Source organism: Ammospiza nelsoni, chromosome 17 (genome assembly GCF_027579445.1).
Source record: "Ammospiza nelsoni isolate bAmmNel1 chromosome 17, bAmmNel1.pri, whole genome shotgun sequence".
Lineage (NCBI taxonomy): Eukaryota > Metazoa > Chordata > Aves > Passeriformes > Passerellidae > Ammospiza > Ammospiza nelsoni.
Genome location: NC_080649.1, coordinates 7,795,102 through 7,812,400, shown reverse-complemented (window position 1 = coordinate 7,812,400; position 17,299 = coordinate 7,795,102). Strand labels below are relative to the sequence as shown.

Genomic DNA, 17,299 nt, shown 5'->3' with positions numbered 1-17,299 from the left:
TTTTTAAACTTTCATGAGGCCTTTCTCTTGGCAAGTGCCAGAATTTGGTTTTGTACTTGCTGTTTTGTATTTATACATATTTATCTTTTTATTTTGTGTGGAATTGTGATACCATTACAGAAGTCTATTTATTTTTGTACTTTGTTTTACTTTCACCAGTCTCGCTTTTTACTTGACGCGTTCTGCACAATAAACTCTAAACCTTTAACAACAAATGTCTCTGTGCTCTTTGCTCGGCCCCCTCAGGCGTTTCCCGCGATCGGGGCGGGGCTGCGGCGGAAGGCTGTGTCATGTGACCGGCGCAAGATGGCCGCGTTCCCCTGGTGAGGCTCCGGGAGCCGCCTGTGCCCCGCGGGGCGGGCTCGGGGGGCTGCGGGTTCCTCACGGCTGGGTCAGGGCTGCCGTCATGCTCGGCGACCCTCGCAGCCGGGCGGCTGAGGCGGGGGCGGCCACGGCTGGGCCGGAGGGGAAAGTGCCGGGCCTCTCCGCCCGCGGGGTGGGGGCAGTTCGGCCTGAGGGGACCCCCGCGGGGGCGGAGGCAGCCGGGGCGCTGCTGTGGGACCTGAACCCGGCGCTGCTGTTCTGACACACCCTTGGGTGCAGGTCACATTCAGAGACCCTGGCGTTACACTGAGCCGGGCCGGCGGCACAGCCCTGCTGAGGGACGGAGGCGCAGCTGTGAGCTGACGGCCGCTGGCCTCCCGTAAATTCCCCTACAATAAGCAGCAGTTCCCCGAGCCCCAGGGTGTTGTCACGGAGCGGGGCAGGAGCGCTCCGGCCGCCGCCTCCGGGCGGGGGTCACCGCGGGCCCGCTGCCCGCCTGCCCCGCAGCGCCGGGGGAGCTGGAGGGCTCCTGCTCCGTATTTACCCATACCAGCACATTTGGCCGCTGTTATCATTCACAGGCTCTTTAGGGATACACAGGTGCAGAGTGGTGGCAATTGCAGTGGTGCTCATGTGTGGGAAAGGTTGAAACCCACTGTTAAAAGAGCAGCTGAAGCAGGGGTGTAATCATGCAGAGCATGAAACCCCAGCTTGGCCAGAGTCTTATTTTTATTTCCTCTCAAAAGTTGGCTGCACTGCTGTAGCCAGGAAAGGAATGCTTGATCTCCTTTCCCTAGAAAGTAAGCAGAGCATATTGCCAGAGCAAACTTGGTCTTGTCTTCTGTATTAGCTCTGTTACAAGCTGTCTTATCACTTGAGTAGCCACATTGTAAAAAATGTACTTTTTAAAGACTTGTGTGCAGGGTTGACAGCTCTTGTTCACTCCCATGTGTGTATTATTACCATGTGCACTCGCCCAGTGGGCTTACACTGAGTGGAGTGCAGTTGATTTTGGCCTGGGGCTGCTGAGAGGGCTCTCAGCAGTTAAAGAAATGTTAAAATTGTGTCGCCAGAAAGAGTTTGAAGATTTTCCACCCAGATGCTGATTGAGGAAGAAGAGTCATTGAACAATGGGACAATAACAAAAAGAAAAGGAACTGGAGATCAAGAAAACAAATAAGCGTGTGGATTTCACTGGACTCTTTCTCTTGCTCTGCTCTATCTCATTAGATATCAAAAGTTTTTAATTGGAGTGGCATAACCATAAATTATCTAATTTGTAGTTCATTATTGAGGAAACTTGAACATGGTATTGCAGAACACCTGGCTGCTTAGTGCTGCTGAAAATCTTCCAAATGAGTTACAGCTTTGAGTAGGAATGGAATTGTTTGGAAGTTTGGATTAATTCTAGTGGGAAATATGTGTGTTATGTGGGGGAAGTGCTGTTTGCTTTTGTTAGGAGTCTGATGAAAGAATTTTTTGTGTATCCCCTGATTTTCCTCATTCAGCTGAGGATGTGCTATATACATTCTCAGGATCTTGAATGAAGCAGAAAAGAACAATTAGCAGCTCTGTGTGTTTCAAAGACTAACAAGAGTACAACTGAAAAAGTAAAATTTCTCCAGTTTTAGTTGTATGTTATGTCAGTAGAGAGAAATTTGGATCTTTGCTTATTTTTCAGTATGCTTATTTTTGGTAAATAAGCATAGATGTAGGATATGCTTCTCTGTTAGTATGTGGTTATTTATATCCATCTATACTTCCCCTTCACTTTTTATTTTTTAAGGCATGCAAGATCAAGGAACTATGTGTCAGAATCTGAAGTGTGCAAGCTGGAATCTGTACCCTTGGATTTTGGTGATTACCATCCACTGAAACCCATTACAGTGAGTTTGTTTGTGCTTTTGGAAAATGAATCTGAATTCAGACTGATTGTGTTCCTCTTTTTACATCTGTTCCTTTAAAACTAAAAGGCTTTGAGGTTGGTGGTGGTGCTTGTGAAGTTGCTTTCTGTATTGGGGGCCTGTTTTAGAGGCATCAAGGTTTATTCTGTTTGCCCTTCACAGAAGTTTTCTGGTGCTGTTATGTGTCAGAAGCAGTCTCCTGACAAATGCAGCACCTCCAGCTTGTAGGTTTTCTTGGTTGCATTAAATGCTGAATAATGGATAAATTGAAAATCAAATTGTTGCATTACAAATGGCCTGCGTAATTGCTTGATGTAAGGTTTGGTTTTGGGTTAGCTTCCAGTCAGCAGTGTACTTTAAAACATTTATAATTTCTTTGATGTGTAAGAGGCTTTTTATAAGATGTACAGGAAAAAAAACAGCTTCAAAGAGATGAGTTATCCACTAATGAATGATAAATGGGCAGCAGATTCTGCTCAGGAAGGTCAGTAGGGAGAGTAGGGAGAGGAGATGTTGGCCTGAGATATGGATTTGATGTTCCAGGCTTGAGTGTTGTACAGGAAAAGTAAAGATGAAATTAAATAGCAAGAAGGATTTGGGAGGACAAGGACAAACCTAATAAAATAGAGGAGGGGTACTAGAAAGATATTCACAGTGGTTGTTCTTATAATTTTGTGGACCTAGAATTGAAAGGGAAAAAAAAAAAGCAGTGGAAATTCTTCTGAAGAGTGAGTGCCTCCACATTCAGGGAAAAGGGGAGGAAGAAAAAGAATTAAAGAAAAATGAGGAAAGAGAAAGCCTTTTGGTTTAACAGTTCTGACTTTTTCTTTAGGTTACTGAATCCAAGACAAAGAAGATGAACAGGAAGGGCAGCACTTCTTCTACCTCCTCCTCTTCCTCCAGTTCAGTGATGGACCCTCTGAGCAGCGTGCTGGATGGCACTGATCCCTTGTCACTGTTTGCAGCAGCTGCAGATCCTGGGACTGCTGCTCCTCCCACGGTAACTCTGAGGGCTGCCAGGTCAACTAAGTAAAGGAAAACCAAAACCATAAAGCCAACCCTGGGTAAAATGTGTTGTCTCACCAGTGAAGAGCTTAACATAGGAAATATATCATATTAATAGAATATTCTTTTATATTTACCTACTTTTATCTGGTTTATGTTGACATATTTATTTAAGTATGGATATTTTAAAATATTGTAACTTTTGAAAGGATCAGCTAGCACTTGAAACATTAACTTAACTTTTATCAGCCTTCTCTTCTTTTTCTGTATTTAACTTTTGCACTGGTACTCCTGTAACAGGAAGGTGCACGAAGGAAACGAGACAAAGATGAGAGCTCAGCAGTGGGGAGTGACTTTGAACCATGGTCAAGCAAACGTGGTGAAATCCTTGCTAGATACACAACAACAGAGAAGCTTTCTATTGTAAGTGGTGGCTGCCACAGTTGTTTTTATTTGTGCTAGACCTTTAATGGCTTTTGGATATTGCTATTTTATAATTCTTTCATGGCTAAATACTGGTCCTCTAAATTTCAGTTTTCATGTTGTAGAAAACTGAATCATAAGCTCTCACTTTCAAAGATTGTTTTAGAGCTGAGTCCAAGTCTTTTGATATTTAGAAGCCATCACTTTGTCTTTTTATAACAATGCAAATAACTTCTAGTCTTGCATCTACTTCTAAATGATTAGAGGATTGATTAGCAGTGTAATTACCCTGTGCATTCTTGGAATGCTAGTGAGCCCATGTTTTCTAACACTCTACTTTTTCTGCTTCCTCACAGAATCTGTACATGGGGTCTGAAAAAGGTGAGCACTTTCTTTGCCAGTAACAGAGGTTGCTTGAGGCAGGGTGCAGTGACAGGTTTGTTGTCAAGAACAGTTGAAATGTGTTTTCCTGCCTCCTCCATTCTGACATCATGGTCCTTGCTTTTTTGTGGATGTCTGGGTGTTTAAAATAGTTATTGGAAGTAAGCCACCTGACCACCTTTATTCCTATGGGCTGATGAATTTGTGATTATTTCACTGCACTGCCTTCCACTTAATAGCTTGAAACTTTCTTCCATTTAAACTGAGCAATGATGTTTTGAGGATCATGTTTATCAACTCTTCTGCTAGCTGGAAGGAAGGCAAACAAGTCCTTTGGGAACTTGTTCAGTTATTCTCTTTACATGAAAGTGAAGTGATTTCAGCTGTATGCTGGGTGTTTAAAAAAGAACCAGATGTTTAATATTTTATCATGTTTTCTAGCAAAGAGAATCTGGGCTCGGTAATCATAGCATAGTAAATCAGGATTTTTCTGTATGAATAAACATGCAGCATTTCAGCATCTGCAAAAATAAAAACACTTTTTTGCAGTGAGAATGGTCAAACACTGAAATTGGATATTCAGGGAGTGTGACATCTATATCCTTAGATAGTGTTAAATTGACTGGATATAACTCTGTGCAGCTGTTATAACTTCAGAGTTGGACCTGCTTTGGGGAGGAGAGTTGGACACAGACCTCCATAGAGCTTTTCCATCCTTAACTATCCTATGGTTCTATCTGGTGATTCTCTTCTTATTGGTAAAACTTGCAGAAAAATCCACTTCTGCTTAGTCATTGTCCCTGTTCACAGTGAATGCAGTGTAGGTGTGTTTAGATGTGTGTCTGCAGGAATAGTCACTAAAGGAATCAAACCACCTGTCTTCTGTCACAGAAGCTGACTGGTCCATGTCAGGCTCCTTCAGGTTTGTTTCTCTTTAGAAGTCCCAGTGTTTAAATTTTAAAGAAACTTGAATCTGTAATTCTTTGCAGGAAAAACCACTGCTACTGGTTCAGCAGTCTCTGAAAAAGTGAGGACAAGGTTAGAAGAGCTGGATGATCTGGAAGAGGTGAGAAAGTTTTCTGATGAAATTACAGCATCATTATAAGAGTGAAAGGAATCTGTGAAATAAAAATATTTTGTGAAACCTTTTAAAAAGGTCCTGATTCTGCAAGTGCAGTATTTAGATAAATATATACTTTCTGTGGGAATTCTCTAGTGATTTTAACCCTTATTGTTACAGGATTTGGGCAGAATCATATTTTTGTTTCACTAGAAATTGTGATTTGCAAATTTACCTGATCTGTTGTTGTTGATTTACCTTCTTACTGCTGTAAAACTTTGTGGAGCTCCCCATAGTCTTAACATCTGATAATTCTGGTTGCCCCTGTTGCAGAAGCTGCAAATGCCTACCTGAGCTTAATTTAAGTTACAATTATGAGCTTGATAGAAATACTGAGTACTGCAGTTATTTCTCAAGCTGCAGTATTTTACTGTGCAAGGGTGAGATGTTTCATAACCTACTTTCCTAAGACCTGAAGGGAAATTGTAATAAATTTTGTAGGATTCTCCTCCACAACATGATTTGAGTCTATAATAACAGCACTCTCCTTCCTTCCCTCCTGCTCTTACTAAGAGGATTTGTGTTTTCCTGCCAGGGATCACAGAAGGAGCTGTTGAATTTGACTCAGCAGGATTACATGAACAGAATTGAAGAACTGAACCAATCTTTAAAGGATGCATGGTCCTCTGATCAGAAAGTAAAAGCTCTGAAAATAGTCATCCAGGTCAGTTTTATGGTTTTGTTCTATGCAGAACCAGTGAGTTTGGTGATATAACTTGTCCAGTTTCCTTCTTGGGAAAAGAAGCCTTTCTATTTTTCTATTTTTTTCTATTATTTTCTATTTTCTTTTGTTCTCCTCTGAAACACATTTCTTCCAGAGTTTTATGACTTCTGACAGTAGATGGATTTTCAGCTTTGTTCTTACAGATTGGTTTTGACTAGGTTATGTGGGTGGGAATTCTCAATGAGTCACCAAATAACAGATGTGGAAATGTTACCTGCTTAAGGGTAGTTAGAGCAAATACTGTGTAGTGATGATCAGCACTTTATAGGACATGTAATTTCCTTCCTGCCCTCTTGCCCTTCAGCCCCTTGCCCCCTGCAAATAATACCAGAATGGCTTTTTGAACATCAGCATTTTACCCATCCAAACTTACAAGGGCAATTAAATAAAGGGATTTAGGACCTTAGCAAGCTATCAAAAACAGCTCCAGATTTTTTAAATTGTGTGTATGGGGTTTGTTTTTGTTTGTTTGTTTGAGAACTTGTCCATGATCTTCCTTTGGGTCATTTGGGGTGATGTGCTTTGAGGAGGGCGTGGGGAAATAGGACAGTTAAATGCTCTTTTGTTTGGCTTGGCCTTTAAAAAAGGCCAGAGGCAGAGTGCAGCAGAGGATAGATGAGATAATGACATCCTTAAAAGCTGTAGAACTGATGTAATGCTCATAGTCATCCAGTGGGGTTATATAAAGTCAGGATTTTTTTGGTCATTCTGGATTCTCTTGTGAAAACTGCTCAAAGTAATTTCAGCTTAAATTGTGGTAAAGACAAAAAAGGATGAAACATTAATGAAGTGAGATCAAACAATTATATGTGACCTAGGGTGACTAATGTACTATTGTAATACTATGAAATCAGCACTATTATTGTTATTTAAAAAAAATCCATATATAGGATTGTGAAGTGTGACTGTGGTCTTTGGATGAGAAGAAAAGCAGCAGGGATGTACTGTACTTACAGTGCTTTGTGTGAAATATATATATTTATATATAATGTGTGTGATAATGCAGTGATAATCTGTGCATTGATACTTTCATATGTTCTTTTGCAACTGGTTCACAAACCATTCTGAAATAATACAGTTTCTAACATGGGATCCAGGGCTTCCTGTTAGGAGAGTGGTACCAAAGCTGAATGTGTTTATCTCTGCTGAAGTGTTGTTCATTTTGCACTTAATGCTGCAGATGCTCATCACTGATTGAAAGACTGATAAGAATGAAATAGGTACTTGTGTAATTAATGAAATTAAAATTTTCATGAAGGTTAATAATTCTGTAGTTATGAAGCAGGATAGGGTAGAACCCTCACTGAACTTTGCTTATTGTGCTTCTTCCTTTAGAGTGCTGTGTCCTCTGAGAGCTGAGCAGTTTTCTTGGCATCAAGCTGTAGTTTTATACAGAGTCTGTCACTACTATTACACACTGGTTAGTGTGCATTAGGAGCAGTGAGTTTAGCTTCTGGCTAAGAAAATTTCTTCACCAGAAGGGTTCTCAATCACTGGACCAATCTGCCCTGGGCAGTGGTGGCATCACCCTCCTTGGAGGTATTTAAAGGATGTGTAGATGTGGCACTTGGGGATCTTTTATTAGTCATCTTGGCAGGGATGGTTTAAAGGTTGGACTCAACATTGAAGGTCTTTACCAACCTAAGCAATTCTATGTATGATTCTGTGATTCCTCAAGTGGCTTTTTGCAAGATGCTTTGCTCAACATGGAGTATGCTAAGCTACTTAGAGTAAGCTGCACTAAGTTGATTATGTGTGTGAGCTCTAAGAAAAGTGGGAATCAAGTGTTTGTGCTGTGTGTAGGTCCTGAGCAGCTACTGAGGTACCTTTCTGTGGAGGTGACTGACCACACAGCAGGCAAGATTCTGCTTTGGTTGTAGGATGTAAATGCTTTCACCTGTCTGACGAATAAAGCAAAAAGACTGAGTGTGCCCCTTGTTTAAGCATCTTCAACTGTTCTGATTTCCTTCTTTAAACAGAGAAGTCTTGTGAGGTATTGGGTTGCTTCCTGGATTTTTGAAATGTAACAGAAGTTTAAACTTCATTTATTCTACTGAGGTTGAAGAGCTGTCTCCTGGTGAAGGACAGAGAAGGGATGGAGCTCATAGAAAATATCGTCAGTCTTAGAGACCAGAGAAGACTCAGGGCCAGAGGCCACATTTGGCTTAAGCAAGGAAGAATTGGATTTCTCTCCCCAGTCAGTCATTCACCTGTTTTCTTTTGGTGGAAGTTGTTTTTTTGTCAGTAACCTTCTGCCAAAGTTTTTGACTCCAGTTTAATCTTGGAAAAAAGTTAAATGGCTTCATAATTCATATTGGCCCTTTCCACCTGTGGATATTCATCCAGCTTTTCTGGAGTAAAACCACAAACTTGTGTTGGCCTCTAAAAATGTTTCTTTGTTTTTTTTTCTCCTTCTAGTGTTCTAAGCTTCTTTCAGACACAACAGTAATCCAGTTTTATCCAAGCAAATTTGTTTTAATTACAGATATCCTTGATACTTTTGGTAAGTATCTACTGTGCCAGTCTTACTACACAAATGTTAATAAGATTATTTTTTTGTAATGTTAGAAAGCATCAAAGTTATCCAAAAAGGGCTGAAATTACTTTTAGTTTTAACATGGAATATTTCCAACATAAACATTTGGACACTGGTGGTAAACATGGTATACAATTGTAACAAATCTCCTAAGAGCAAAGTCCTTAAGAGAAAAATATTTCATTTTATGGTTCTGTGCTTTATGTATTAGTGAATATCTAGAACAAAATGTTAGGAAAAATCATGGTCTCTGCATTTTGAAATTAAAAACATGCTGTCATTATAAAAATATTTTGAATTTTAACATCCTTTTGACACAATATTTAATTATTTTTGTATTTTGAAGTATAGAAGTCAGAAAGTTTTCTTTGGCTGAATAGGGACTATGAGAATATTGTTATTGATTTTTAAACTTGTAAGTGAAATTGTCATCCACTTCATGTAACTCTCTTATTTTTCTGCCATGTTTTGGAAAATACTCACAATGGTATTGAAAGTTGGAGTATATTTTGGTGCCAGCAGGATGTGCTACGACAGAGATCCAATTGTTTTTTCAGGTCCTGCTTCCTCTTTGTGCTCTTTCCTACTTGCTGAAGGCTGCTAGAGATAACATAATGTCCAAAGTCAGCAAAGTCAGGACAGCAGCTGTCCTTTCCTGGCCTGGGAGAAATCTGACCTGTGTGTTACCTCTGCCCTTCAGGGAGCCAGAAAATGTTATTACAGTGTGAGAGGTGCTAAACCACACTGAACGTTTCAGCCTCACTAGAGGGCAGCAAAATGTCAGTGCTCTAGGGAGGTTTTTCCATCTAATTCACTGTATATTGTGAAGGGAACCTTTGTGCCAGCATTTTGTGTTTTACAGTTTGTTAATTTGTTTTGATTTTTTTTATTATTCTTTTTTTTTTAACCAGGCAAACTGGTGTATGAAAGAATTCTGTCAATGTGTGTGGATAACCGAGTCTCTCTGCCAGGTAACTTTGTGTTTGTTTCCCCTCTGCTCCAGGAAAAAAATCATGTCCAACCTTGAGGGAGGTTAAATAGAGACAAGGTTTCTGTCCATGTTCAGTATTTCTTACTTATTGCAGTTGTATTATTTAAAATTTATATTAGCCTTTTAAAATCAAGTATTTGAATACTTAAGTCTCTCTTGTATGTTCTCTGGTCATTGTAGATTTGTACACATGTGTTTGTTACAGATTCTCTGTATTTTGGTTTTTTTTACAATTTCTGATTTTGGAAGAGCAGAGGCAGAGGTTGGATTTGTCAGTAGCAGCTCTGAGATTAGCTCCAAGTGCCTGAATTCAGATTCTGAAATGTTGTTTACTACAAAATTGTATCTTTTTCTTGTTATGTTCTCAGCTCTGACTCCTGTTTAAGAGAGCTGAGAAGCAAATGTATTGCCTAGTTCATTATTGTGCACTTAATTTTTTTGACGAATGGAAAAAGAATACAGTTTTAAACCTAACATGAAAAGTAACTTGTTTCCAGAAAGAATGTAACTATTTCTGGGTTGTTTTTTCCCCAGATAACTTTTCTCCAGAGAGTGTTAACGATACAGCTAAAGAAACTTGCTTAAACTGGTTTTTCAAGGTTGCTTCAATCAGAGAACTCATTCCCAGATTGTATCCTTGTCAAATGAGACCCTCACAGTGTGTCTGCAGGTTTTTTGTAGATTTTTCCAAAAGTGAGCGTGTTTGTTTCAATAAACCCCACAGGATCTGATGTTTATACTGGCTGTGTTTTGTTTGTTTCAGGCTGTATGTTTTGAATGTACTTTTGAGTCACGTTTCATAGTAAACTGAATGCTTAGTTATTGGCTCTGAGCAGTTTGGCAGTGACAGAGATGATGTATGAAAAATTTTGAAACAAAATCTTGTAGGTAAATTTCAATAATCAGCAAAGTGTAGTGACATTAATTACAGAAGGCCTTAAATAGTTTGGTCAATATCCATTTGGTGTATGTTTGCTTATGGTTTTTCAGTGGTGTGAATCTTAGTTTTGTTCCTTAACTTGGTTTCACTGTAGTTATGTGGAAGCTGCAATACTGAAGTGCAATAAGTTCCTCTCCAAAACGTAAGAATGGTGTTAAGTATGGGAAGGAAGAGAATGGGCAGACTTAGGAACTAATTAAATGAATTAATTGTGTGTGATTAATGGTGGGTAGGGTCTTAGTAGAACTGAGAAGAAGCCCTACAGAGAGGGTTTGGAATTTTTAATGAGAATACCATGAAAGAATTAAAGGTGGATTGTGATATACTTTGAAATACAACAGTGCTCTCAGTTTTCAAACCTATGTACAAATGTGACATCAGTGTCCCAAACCCCAGTGCTAATTAAAAAGCAGCAGTGGCTGCTGGGGGTGGAGGGGAAGGAAGATTGTTGACATGAGGAGTGTGGGGAAAAAGGATAGAAAACTGAAAGGAAAATATTGATATCATACTGGGAGAGATGGAGTAGGAGAAATAATTTAGGAGCAATGAACCACTGTCTGTTGAAAACTTTGGTCTAAGTTTAATGTTTTGCCAAACAGTGCCAGCTGCTGAGCAGAAAATGTTCCTTCCCTTGTAATTGTCCTTCTTCAGTTATATTTTGAAATGAGTGTTGGAAGCCAAATTGCTGCTATAGGAACAACTTTATTATCCCTAAAAAGCAATTCTTTTACTGGAATTAGTGGGCCTCATATCCAGGCACTACTACAGCTTTGTCAAAAAGGACCTGTGGGAAAATGAGACATGGAAGGAGTTCTGCCAGTTCTGCTTTAAGCATCTGCTTTCCTTACACTGAGTTACACTGAGTTTTTCCATAGCTCTGCTGTTCTTGAAGCTGGAGGAGTAGTTTTTTAGTTTTGTCTTGTTGTGAATAGCAAATACTACAATTTGAATATAGCACATGTATTACTGTACACAGAAATTTTGCTTATGAAATAAGTTTTGTGCTAGCATCCTTTTTCTTTGATAGATATTTCTATAACTCATGCTCAATTTTTAGACCACAAGGCAGCTGCTGAAGTTATCTGTAGGGGATATAATTCTGTTATTCACTGTTGAAGCTCATTTTAATTTCTGATAAAACAGGGGCATTTCAGAGTGTCTGCCACGGTTAACATCCATGATTAGAGGAATTGGAGACCCACTGGTTGCAGTCTATGCCAGAGCATACCTGTGCAGGGTAAGCTGTCATTTACCTCCTCTGGTCTGTACCAAAGAGTTCCTGCAGCCAGTGCTGTACTGCCTCAAGGAACTACCACTTTTATCTCAGTTAGTCAGCAGCCTGTCTCTTCCTTTCAACAAACAAACAAAATATAATTTATCTTCTGTTTTACAGATGGGGAATCTCTCTCTAAGTGTTTGTAATAAGTAAGAATGATTTCCTGTGCTGCTGTAGGCTGCTGCAGTGCACTGGAGTAGGCACTGATTTCCTCAGTGCTTGCAGACACTTGGAGCTGATGTTAGGATGATGTTTAAGAACAGCTGTAACTGCCTCAGGGTGGTTGTTAGTGGACATGACTATAATAGTAAGCAAGGAAATAATCAGTCAAAAGCATGTGATTCAATGCTGTTTGTTGATTTGGGTGTATTCTTTCAGCAAATGCTTTTTTGTCTCACTCTGAAGGAGAATTGATAGATGCCAATAAAATCTTTTTCTTTTACTACAGGTTGGGATGGAAGTGGCACCACAACTCAAAGAAAGCCTGAATAAAAACTTCTTTGATTTTCTCCTAACATTTAAACAAGTAAGCAAATAAGTGTTTTGTTTGCAAAATCAGATAAATACACTCCTTCATCAAACTGCCACATACTTTAAAAAAATCTCAGAAGTTCTCAAATTTAGATTAAGGGGGGTGTTCCTGTATCCAGATATAAAATGGGAAACTTTACATGTATTCTGGTAAGTTGAAACTCTCTATTCAGCATGTTTCCAGACTTGAATAACATATGTTAGGAGCTTGATATTTTTTCTCCCAGCTTGCAAGGAATGCTTCAGAATATTTGTACCTTTATGCTACCATCTGTTTAATTTCTATTCATATACAAACTTTAACCAGTTTATCATATCTCCCATTTAATACCTTTCCACAGCAACACATTTTTGTCTCTTATTTCAACAGATCCATGGGGATACAGTTCAGAACCAGCTGGTGGTGCAGTGTGTGGAGATCCCTTTGTATCTGACCCTGTATTCTCCTGCTATAGACTGGATTTTACAGTGTATTGCATACCATGCTCCAGATGTAAGTGAACATGCTAATGCTCAATACTAAAGTTGTGGTGAAGAGTTAATTTTGCCTGCTAAAAACAACCCCTCAGTCAGTTTTTACAGGAGTGTGGAGGCAAGTAAAAAGCCTACATAGACCTGTCTGATGCTCTCTTCTGTACAGGAAGAATATTTGCTTCTACAAAGCTCAGGTGGGACCACTTCAAGTTCATAGGCAGTATTCCTGTTTGTTTCCTGCTGTCTTTAGCTAGTTTAATTTTTATTTAGTGAATTTATCCTTTCTCCTGTCATACAGCTATACAAATGATTTGACTAAATTGTAGCTTAACACAGTGAACAGGCTGTTTCAATCTCTGTCAGTCTGGCAGAGTTTTCACCTCTCCTGCCAGAGGTAACTGACCTGGCTGGCAAATAGTGATTACCTGGAGTAATGGCATGGATGAAGGATTTCAGATTTGACTTCCATAAAATGGTGGTTTTGATTGAAATGCCACTATACCTGTTCCAGAAGATGTGTTTTATGTTTAGCAACACCACTGGTTTTTTGTGCTGTAAATACAGGGTAAAACAGGACTATTGGAAAGATAATTAAAACAGCTTTTAATAGATTTCAGTACAGCAAATAAAGCTGAACATATTTGTAAAGTCTCTGTTCACTAATTTTAATAAATAATTGTTCCAGGTTCTGCTTACTGAGATGATGGAGAGATGCAAGAAGTTGGGGAACAAGTAAGTGTGGCAGGGTGTAGAAGGCAGGAGTCTGTAATGAGTAGCCCTGAGTCCCTGCAATAATGTTCTCTCTTCCTCTTTTGGAAACAGTTTGGATGCATAGTGCAGCTTTCATTCTCCCAGCAGCTTATTAAATCATGATTATGAACATCTGTTTTCCAGAGATGAATTCTGAAATATGGTAGATTACTTGTCAAGCTACAGTTAATTAGTTTAACTTGGTTGCTGCATTCTGGCTCCTCAGCCAAAGTCCAGGACATTAATGTGTTCTCCCTTAGCCATGTCTCTGATGCCTGGTTTTGCTGAACTTTTCTGGGTTTTCCTCCTCTTCTTTCCCCTGTCTTCCACTGGCTACAGTCAGGCCATTCATGCATTCAGCAAGGGAAGTTGTAAAGCTGCTGGCAACCTTTGGAAGGTGGTAATACTTGGAGATTTGCTTTTTTCAACATTAAAATTGGTATCTCAAATGTCTCCTTGAAGTCTTTGTGCAGGGCAGTCATGCTCAGGAAGATGGTCTGGTCTGAAAGTTGGATGGGTTTTGTGAATGCAGTCTGGCCTACTGATGGGCTCCTCTCTGTGCATTTTATTGGGTAGTTTGGCTGAGTTCTGTGAGTTTTCTATTTTTTTTTTCTTATGTGCTTTGCACAGTCCAGTTCTGCACCAGCTGAGGAATTAAAATATGTCTTATTATGTTTCTTTTTTAAAAATTTATGATAGATACTGGACAGTTGTTAGTCTAGGAAGTTCAGATTAATGTGAATGCAGGTAGTACTGGCATGGAGCTGCTGTTGAGCTGTATTGATCTGTGTTGTTCATGGCAGTGCTTTGCTGTTGAATTCAGTGATGTCAGCGTTCAGAGCAGAGTTTATTGCTGCGAGATCAATGGACTTCATTGGCATGATTAAAGAGTGTGATGAGTCTGGGTTCCCAAAGGTAACATTTTCTGTCTAATTTGTACCAATTCCTTTCCTTTGACAGGGGTTTCTATGCTCTTAGTTGCCTACATAACTTGTGTGTCACAATAAATAAATAAAATAAATAAATAAAATGAATAATAAAATTATTCAAGTGGTTTGATCTGAGAATCTTTCTGTGCCTGCCTGACCAGTTTGGATGGATGTGCATTGTCTGCTTTTAATTAAAATTACTCATTAACTTTCAGCATCTCCTCTTTCGCTCCCTGGGATTAAACTTGGCATTGGCTGATCCTCCTGAAAATGATCGCCTTCAAATTCTAAATGAAGCCTGGAAGGTTATAACAAAGCTGAAGAACCCACAGGTGAGTTACTGTCCATTCTGTTTCACTGCTGACTGTGTTTAGAGCAAAGTTGTAGCCAGTTGTTCAGGCATGGCATTGTTTACCTTTTCTAATATCTTTGGATCATCCCTACTTTTCTTAGCTCTACTGAAGCATAATTAAATTTTTCATAACATTACACAAATGGAGCTTCTGAGTTCTAGATCTTTAGGTCTGCATGAATCATACCTCAGAAGTTAATTCTTTCAAGTGTAATTTTTGCAAGTGTATTTCTCCCAGTCTCCTGCAAATACTGGTAGTCATGAGACACATGTGTTTCTAGGATTATATCAACTGTGCTGAAGTGTGGGTGGAGTATACCTGCAGACATTTTACGGTAGGTGAAAATTACTTTGTTTCCTTTGAATTTCTCTGATACAGACTAAGTGGCTGTTTTAGCAGTCTGGTATTAAAGATGGAAAGGCTTTGGCTAGTCAGTATAAATGTGTAGGAATGAAAAAATGTGTTTCCTTTCATGAAAGATGAATGGGGACAAAAGATGCAGTTTTGAAGCTTTACTACCCCACAGCACTGAACATTTCTTATCCTTTTTTTTAATGGCAGGTGGATCAGTTTAAGTAAGGATTTATTGGAGCTATGGTTAAAGTTCCTGGCTTAACTAGAGCTCTGTAAAAAGCTGATGCTTTGGCAAATGGAAATAAATTAACCTGCTCAACTGGTGTTTAGTGACTTGATTTATGAGCCAGTTTCATTTTGTAACCTTGTCTTTTGCTGCACAGAAGCGAGAGGTCAATACAGTTCTGGCTGATGTTATCAAACACATGACTCCTGATAGAGCATTTGAAGATGCTTACCCACAGGTAAAGAGTTTATTTTGCCAAATCTGTAAAAATCTGATGTGCATTTTCTTAAATGGAATAAATTCTTAAACATTACTGATAACTCTTATAACAAAATAATTATTTTTTAAACACTGGCTAGTTATTTGGGAAGCCTCTTGGAACACTGTAATGCTGTGATTTATTCCTCCTTTTTCTCCATGCACATCAGTCCTTTAATTCTGAGAAATGCTAAACTTGAACGATTTATGTATTTAGGAGTAGCAAGAGTTAACTCCTACATCAGCAGTGGTGTTTGCTGAAGGAAATTAGCAATCATGATAGGCTGTTCAAACAGAAATAAAACATAAAATAGTCTATCTCTACTTGGCATTGTTAAGGCTTCAGTGAATTATTGTGTCCAGTTCTTGAGACTGAACACCAAATGAGATATGGATTAGTTGAGAGTGTTTTTGTGGTTACTTGGAGGGTAGAAAAAGTGCCTACAAAGGAAGGTTTAACAAACTGGTTTGAGTTTTTTTTCTTTGTTTATTTGCCTGAGATTTTTAGTGCAGAGAGCTGGAGGACATGGGGACTCTAAAAAAATGTGCCCAGCTGTGGAAGTGAAGAGAAAATAAAGCCTGGGCAGGCTGGTCAGCCTCTGTTCAATGTGCGTTTTGAAGGGGATGTAGAAGTGTGGAGGGACAGCATAGCTACAGTTTGTCCCACTTTGGGGAAAGAAATTATGTTGATGAATGCTTGAAGCATCTTTCAAAATAGTCTTCTATGAATAACTAAAGAAGAATCATCTCTGGTGTGGATAGTATTAATTTAACTCCTGTTACAATAATTTTCCCCTTTTTTAAACTTTCCCGTTTTCTCCCCTTTAGCTGCAGTCAATTATTCAGAAAGTTATTACCTATATCTATGACTTTGCTCTGCTTTTTTCAGTGGTAAGTGATTTTCTGTTTAATAAATTTTAAGAATGACTGTTTGGCATTTTTTCTGCAAGAGAATTTACCTTGACTGGGGTATTTAGATTGTTTACATGTTCACAGAATGCAAGGACTTTTTGTCAAGTACCTAAGTGCAGAAATATTTTGTGAGCTTTCTGCTGCTTTCCACTTAAGCACTTATTATTCCAATTCCAGTTTTCTATCCTTTTTTCATTAGGCTGTTAAATTCTCTAAGTTTGTTTGTTACTGTGGCATAAGTGACAATGAATGAAGATGAAATACCATTTATATGGATGAAATACCATTTATTTGTGTGTGTGTGTTACTGTAATTGCTGGTAGCTGTTTCTGTGTTATGACACATACTTATCATCCCCTCTCATAGCGCTTGCACTTGGCATTGGAACAAAGTGGAACTCAGGGAGGTCACAGACTCTGTATGAGGTAGAAAAATAGAAACAAAGACAGCAAGTGTGTGTCACCATACAGAAACCATTTGTAGAGTAAAACTCAATACTGATGCTGTGAATTTGGGGTCAAGTCTTGTTCACAAATTGCTTGGATAATTCTGAGAAACTAACCCTCACTATATTCTTGAGATGATACAGAAATGAAGTATTTTAGTATGTAAAACAACTAGACCCTTGTTTTTTGAAGGAATTTTGTATATCTTAGCCCTTCTTAACTTGCTCTAGATAGATGTGAAATTGTTGATGATGTGTAGACTATTTTAGTTGTATATAATGTCTTACCTTTCTTTCCCATAGATATCTGAATTTGTGATGACCCTAAGCTGTTTGAAGCATATGATTACTTTTAAAAATAAAGTGCAACATTTGATTCAAACAGTTCTGTATTTTGTGTTCCCTTCTGCATCTCTGCAATCAATAAATTGATACATCTGTCA

The 17,299-nt window shown here is 38.9% G+C and overlaps 1 protein-coding gene across 1 annotated transcript in view; it reads left to right on the top strand.

Annotated features, from left to right (window-relative positions):
* Positions 1 to 14: 14 nt before the first annotated feature.
* Positions 15 to 17,299, top strand: part of VPS35L (VPS35 endosomal protein sorting factor like) — a 42,112-nt gene continuing 24,827 nt past the window's right edge. The window contains exons 1-20 of the mRNA XM_059484117.1: positions 15 to 323; positions 2,111 to 2,210; positions 3,061 to 3,228; positions 3,534 to 3,656; positions 4,013 to 4,037; positions 5,027 to 5,103; positions 5,693 to 5,821; positions 8,300 to 8,384; positions 9,329 to 9,388; positions 9,943 to 10,039; positions 10,443 to 10,490; positions 11,492 to 11,585; positions 12,073 to 12,150; positions 12,526 to 12,648; positions 13,315 to 13,361; positions 14,183 to 14,294; positions 14,524 to 14,640; positions 14,942 to 14,995; positions 15,399 to 15,479; positions 16,328 to 16,390. Of these exons, the coding sequence (XP_059340100.1) occupies positions 307 to 323; positions 2,111 to 2,210; positions 3,061 to 3,228; positions 3,534 to 3,656; positions 4,013 to 4,037; positions 5,027 to 5,103; positions 5,693 to 5,821; positions 8,300 to 8,384; positions 9,329 to 9,388; positions 9,943 to 10,039; positions 10,443 to 10,490; positions 11,492 to 11,585; positions 12,073 to 12,150; positions 12,526 to 12,648; positions 13,315 to 13,361; positions 14,183 to 14,294; positions 14,524 to 14,640; positions 14,942 to 14,995; positions 15,399 to 15,479; positions 16,328 to 16,390 (1,698 nt within the window). The 5' untranslated portion in view covers positions 15 to 306. The remainder of the gene's footprint in view (positions 324 to 2,110; positions 2,211 to 3,060; positions 3,229 to 3,533; positions 3,657 to 4,012; positions 4,038 to 5,026; positions 5,104 to 5,692; positions 5,822 to 8,299; positions 8,385 to 9,328; positions 9,389 to 9,942; positions 10,040 to 10,442; positions 10,491 to 11,491; positions 11,586 to 12,072; positions 12,151 to 12,525; positions 12,649 to 13,314; positions 13,362 to 14,182; positions 14,295 to 14,523; positions 14,641 to 14,941; positions 14,996 to 15,398; positions 15,480 to 16,327; positions 16,391 to 17,299) is intronic.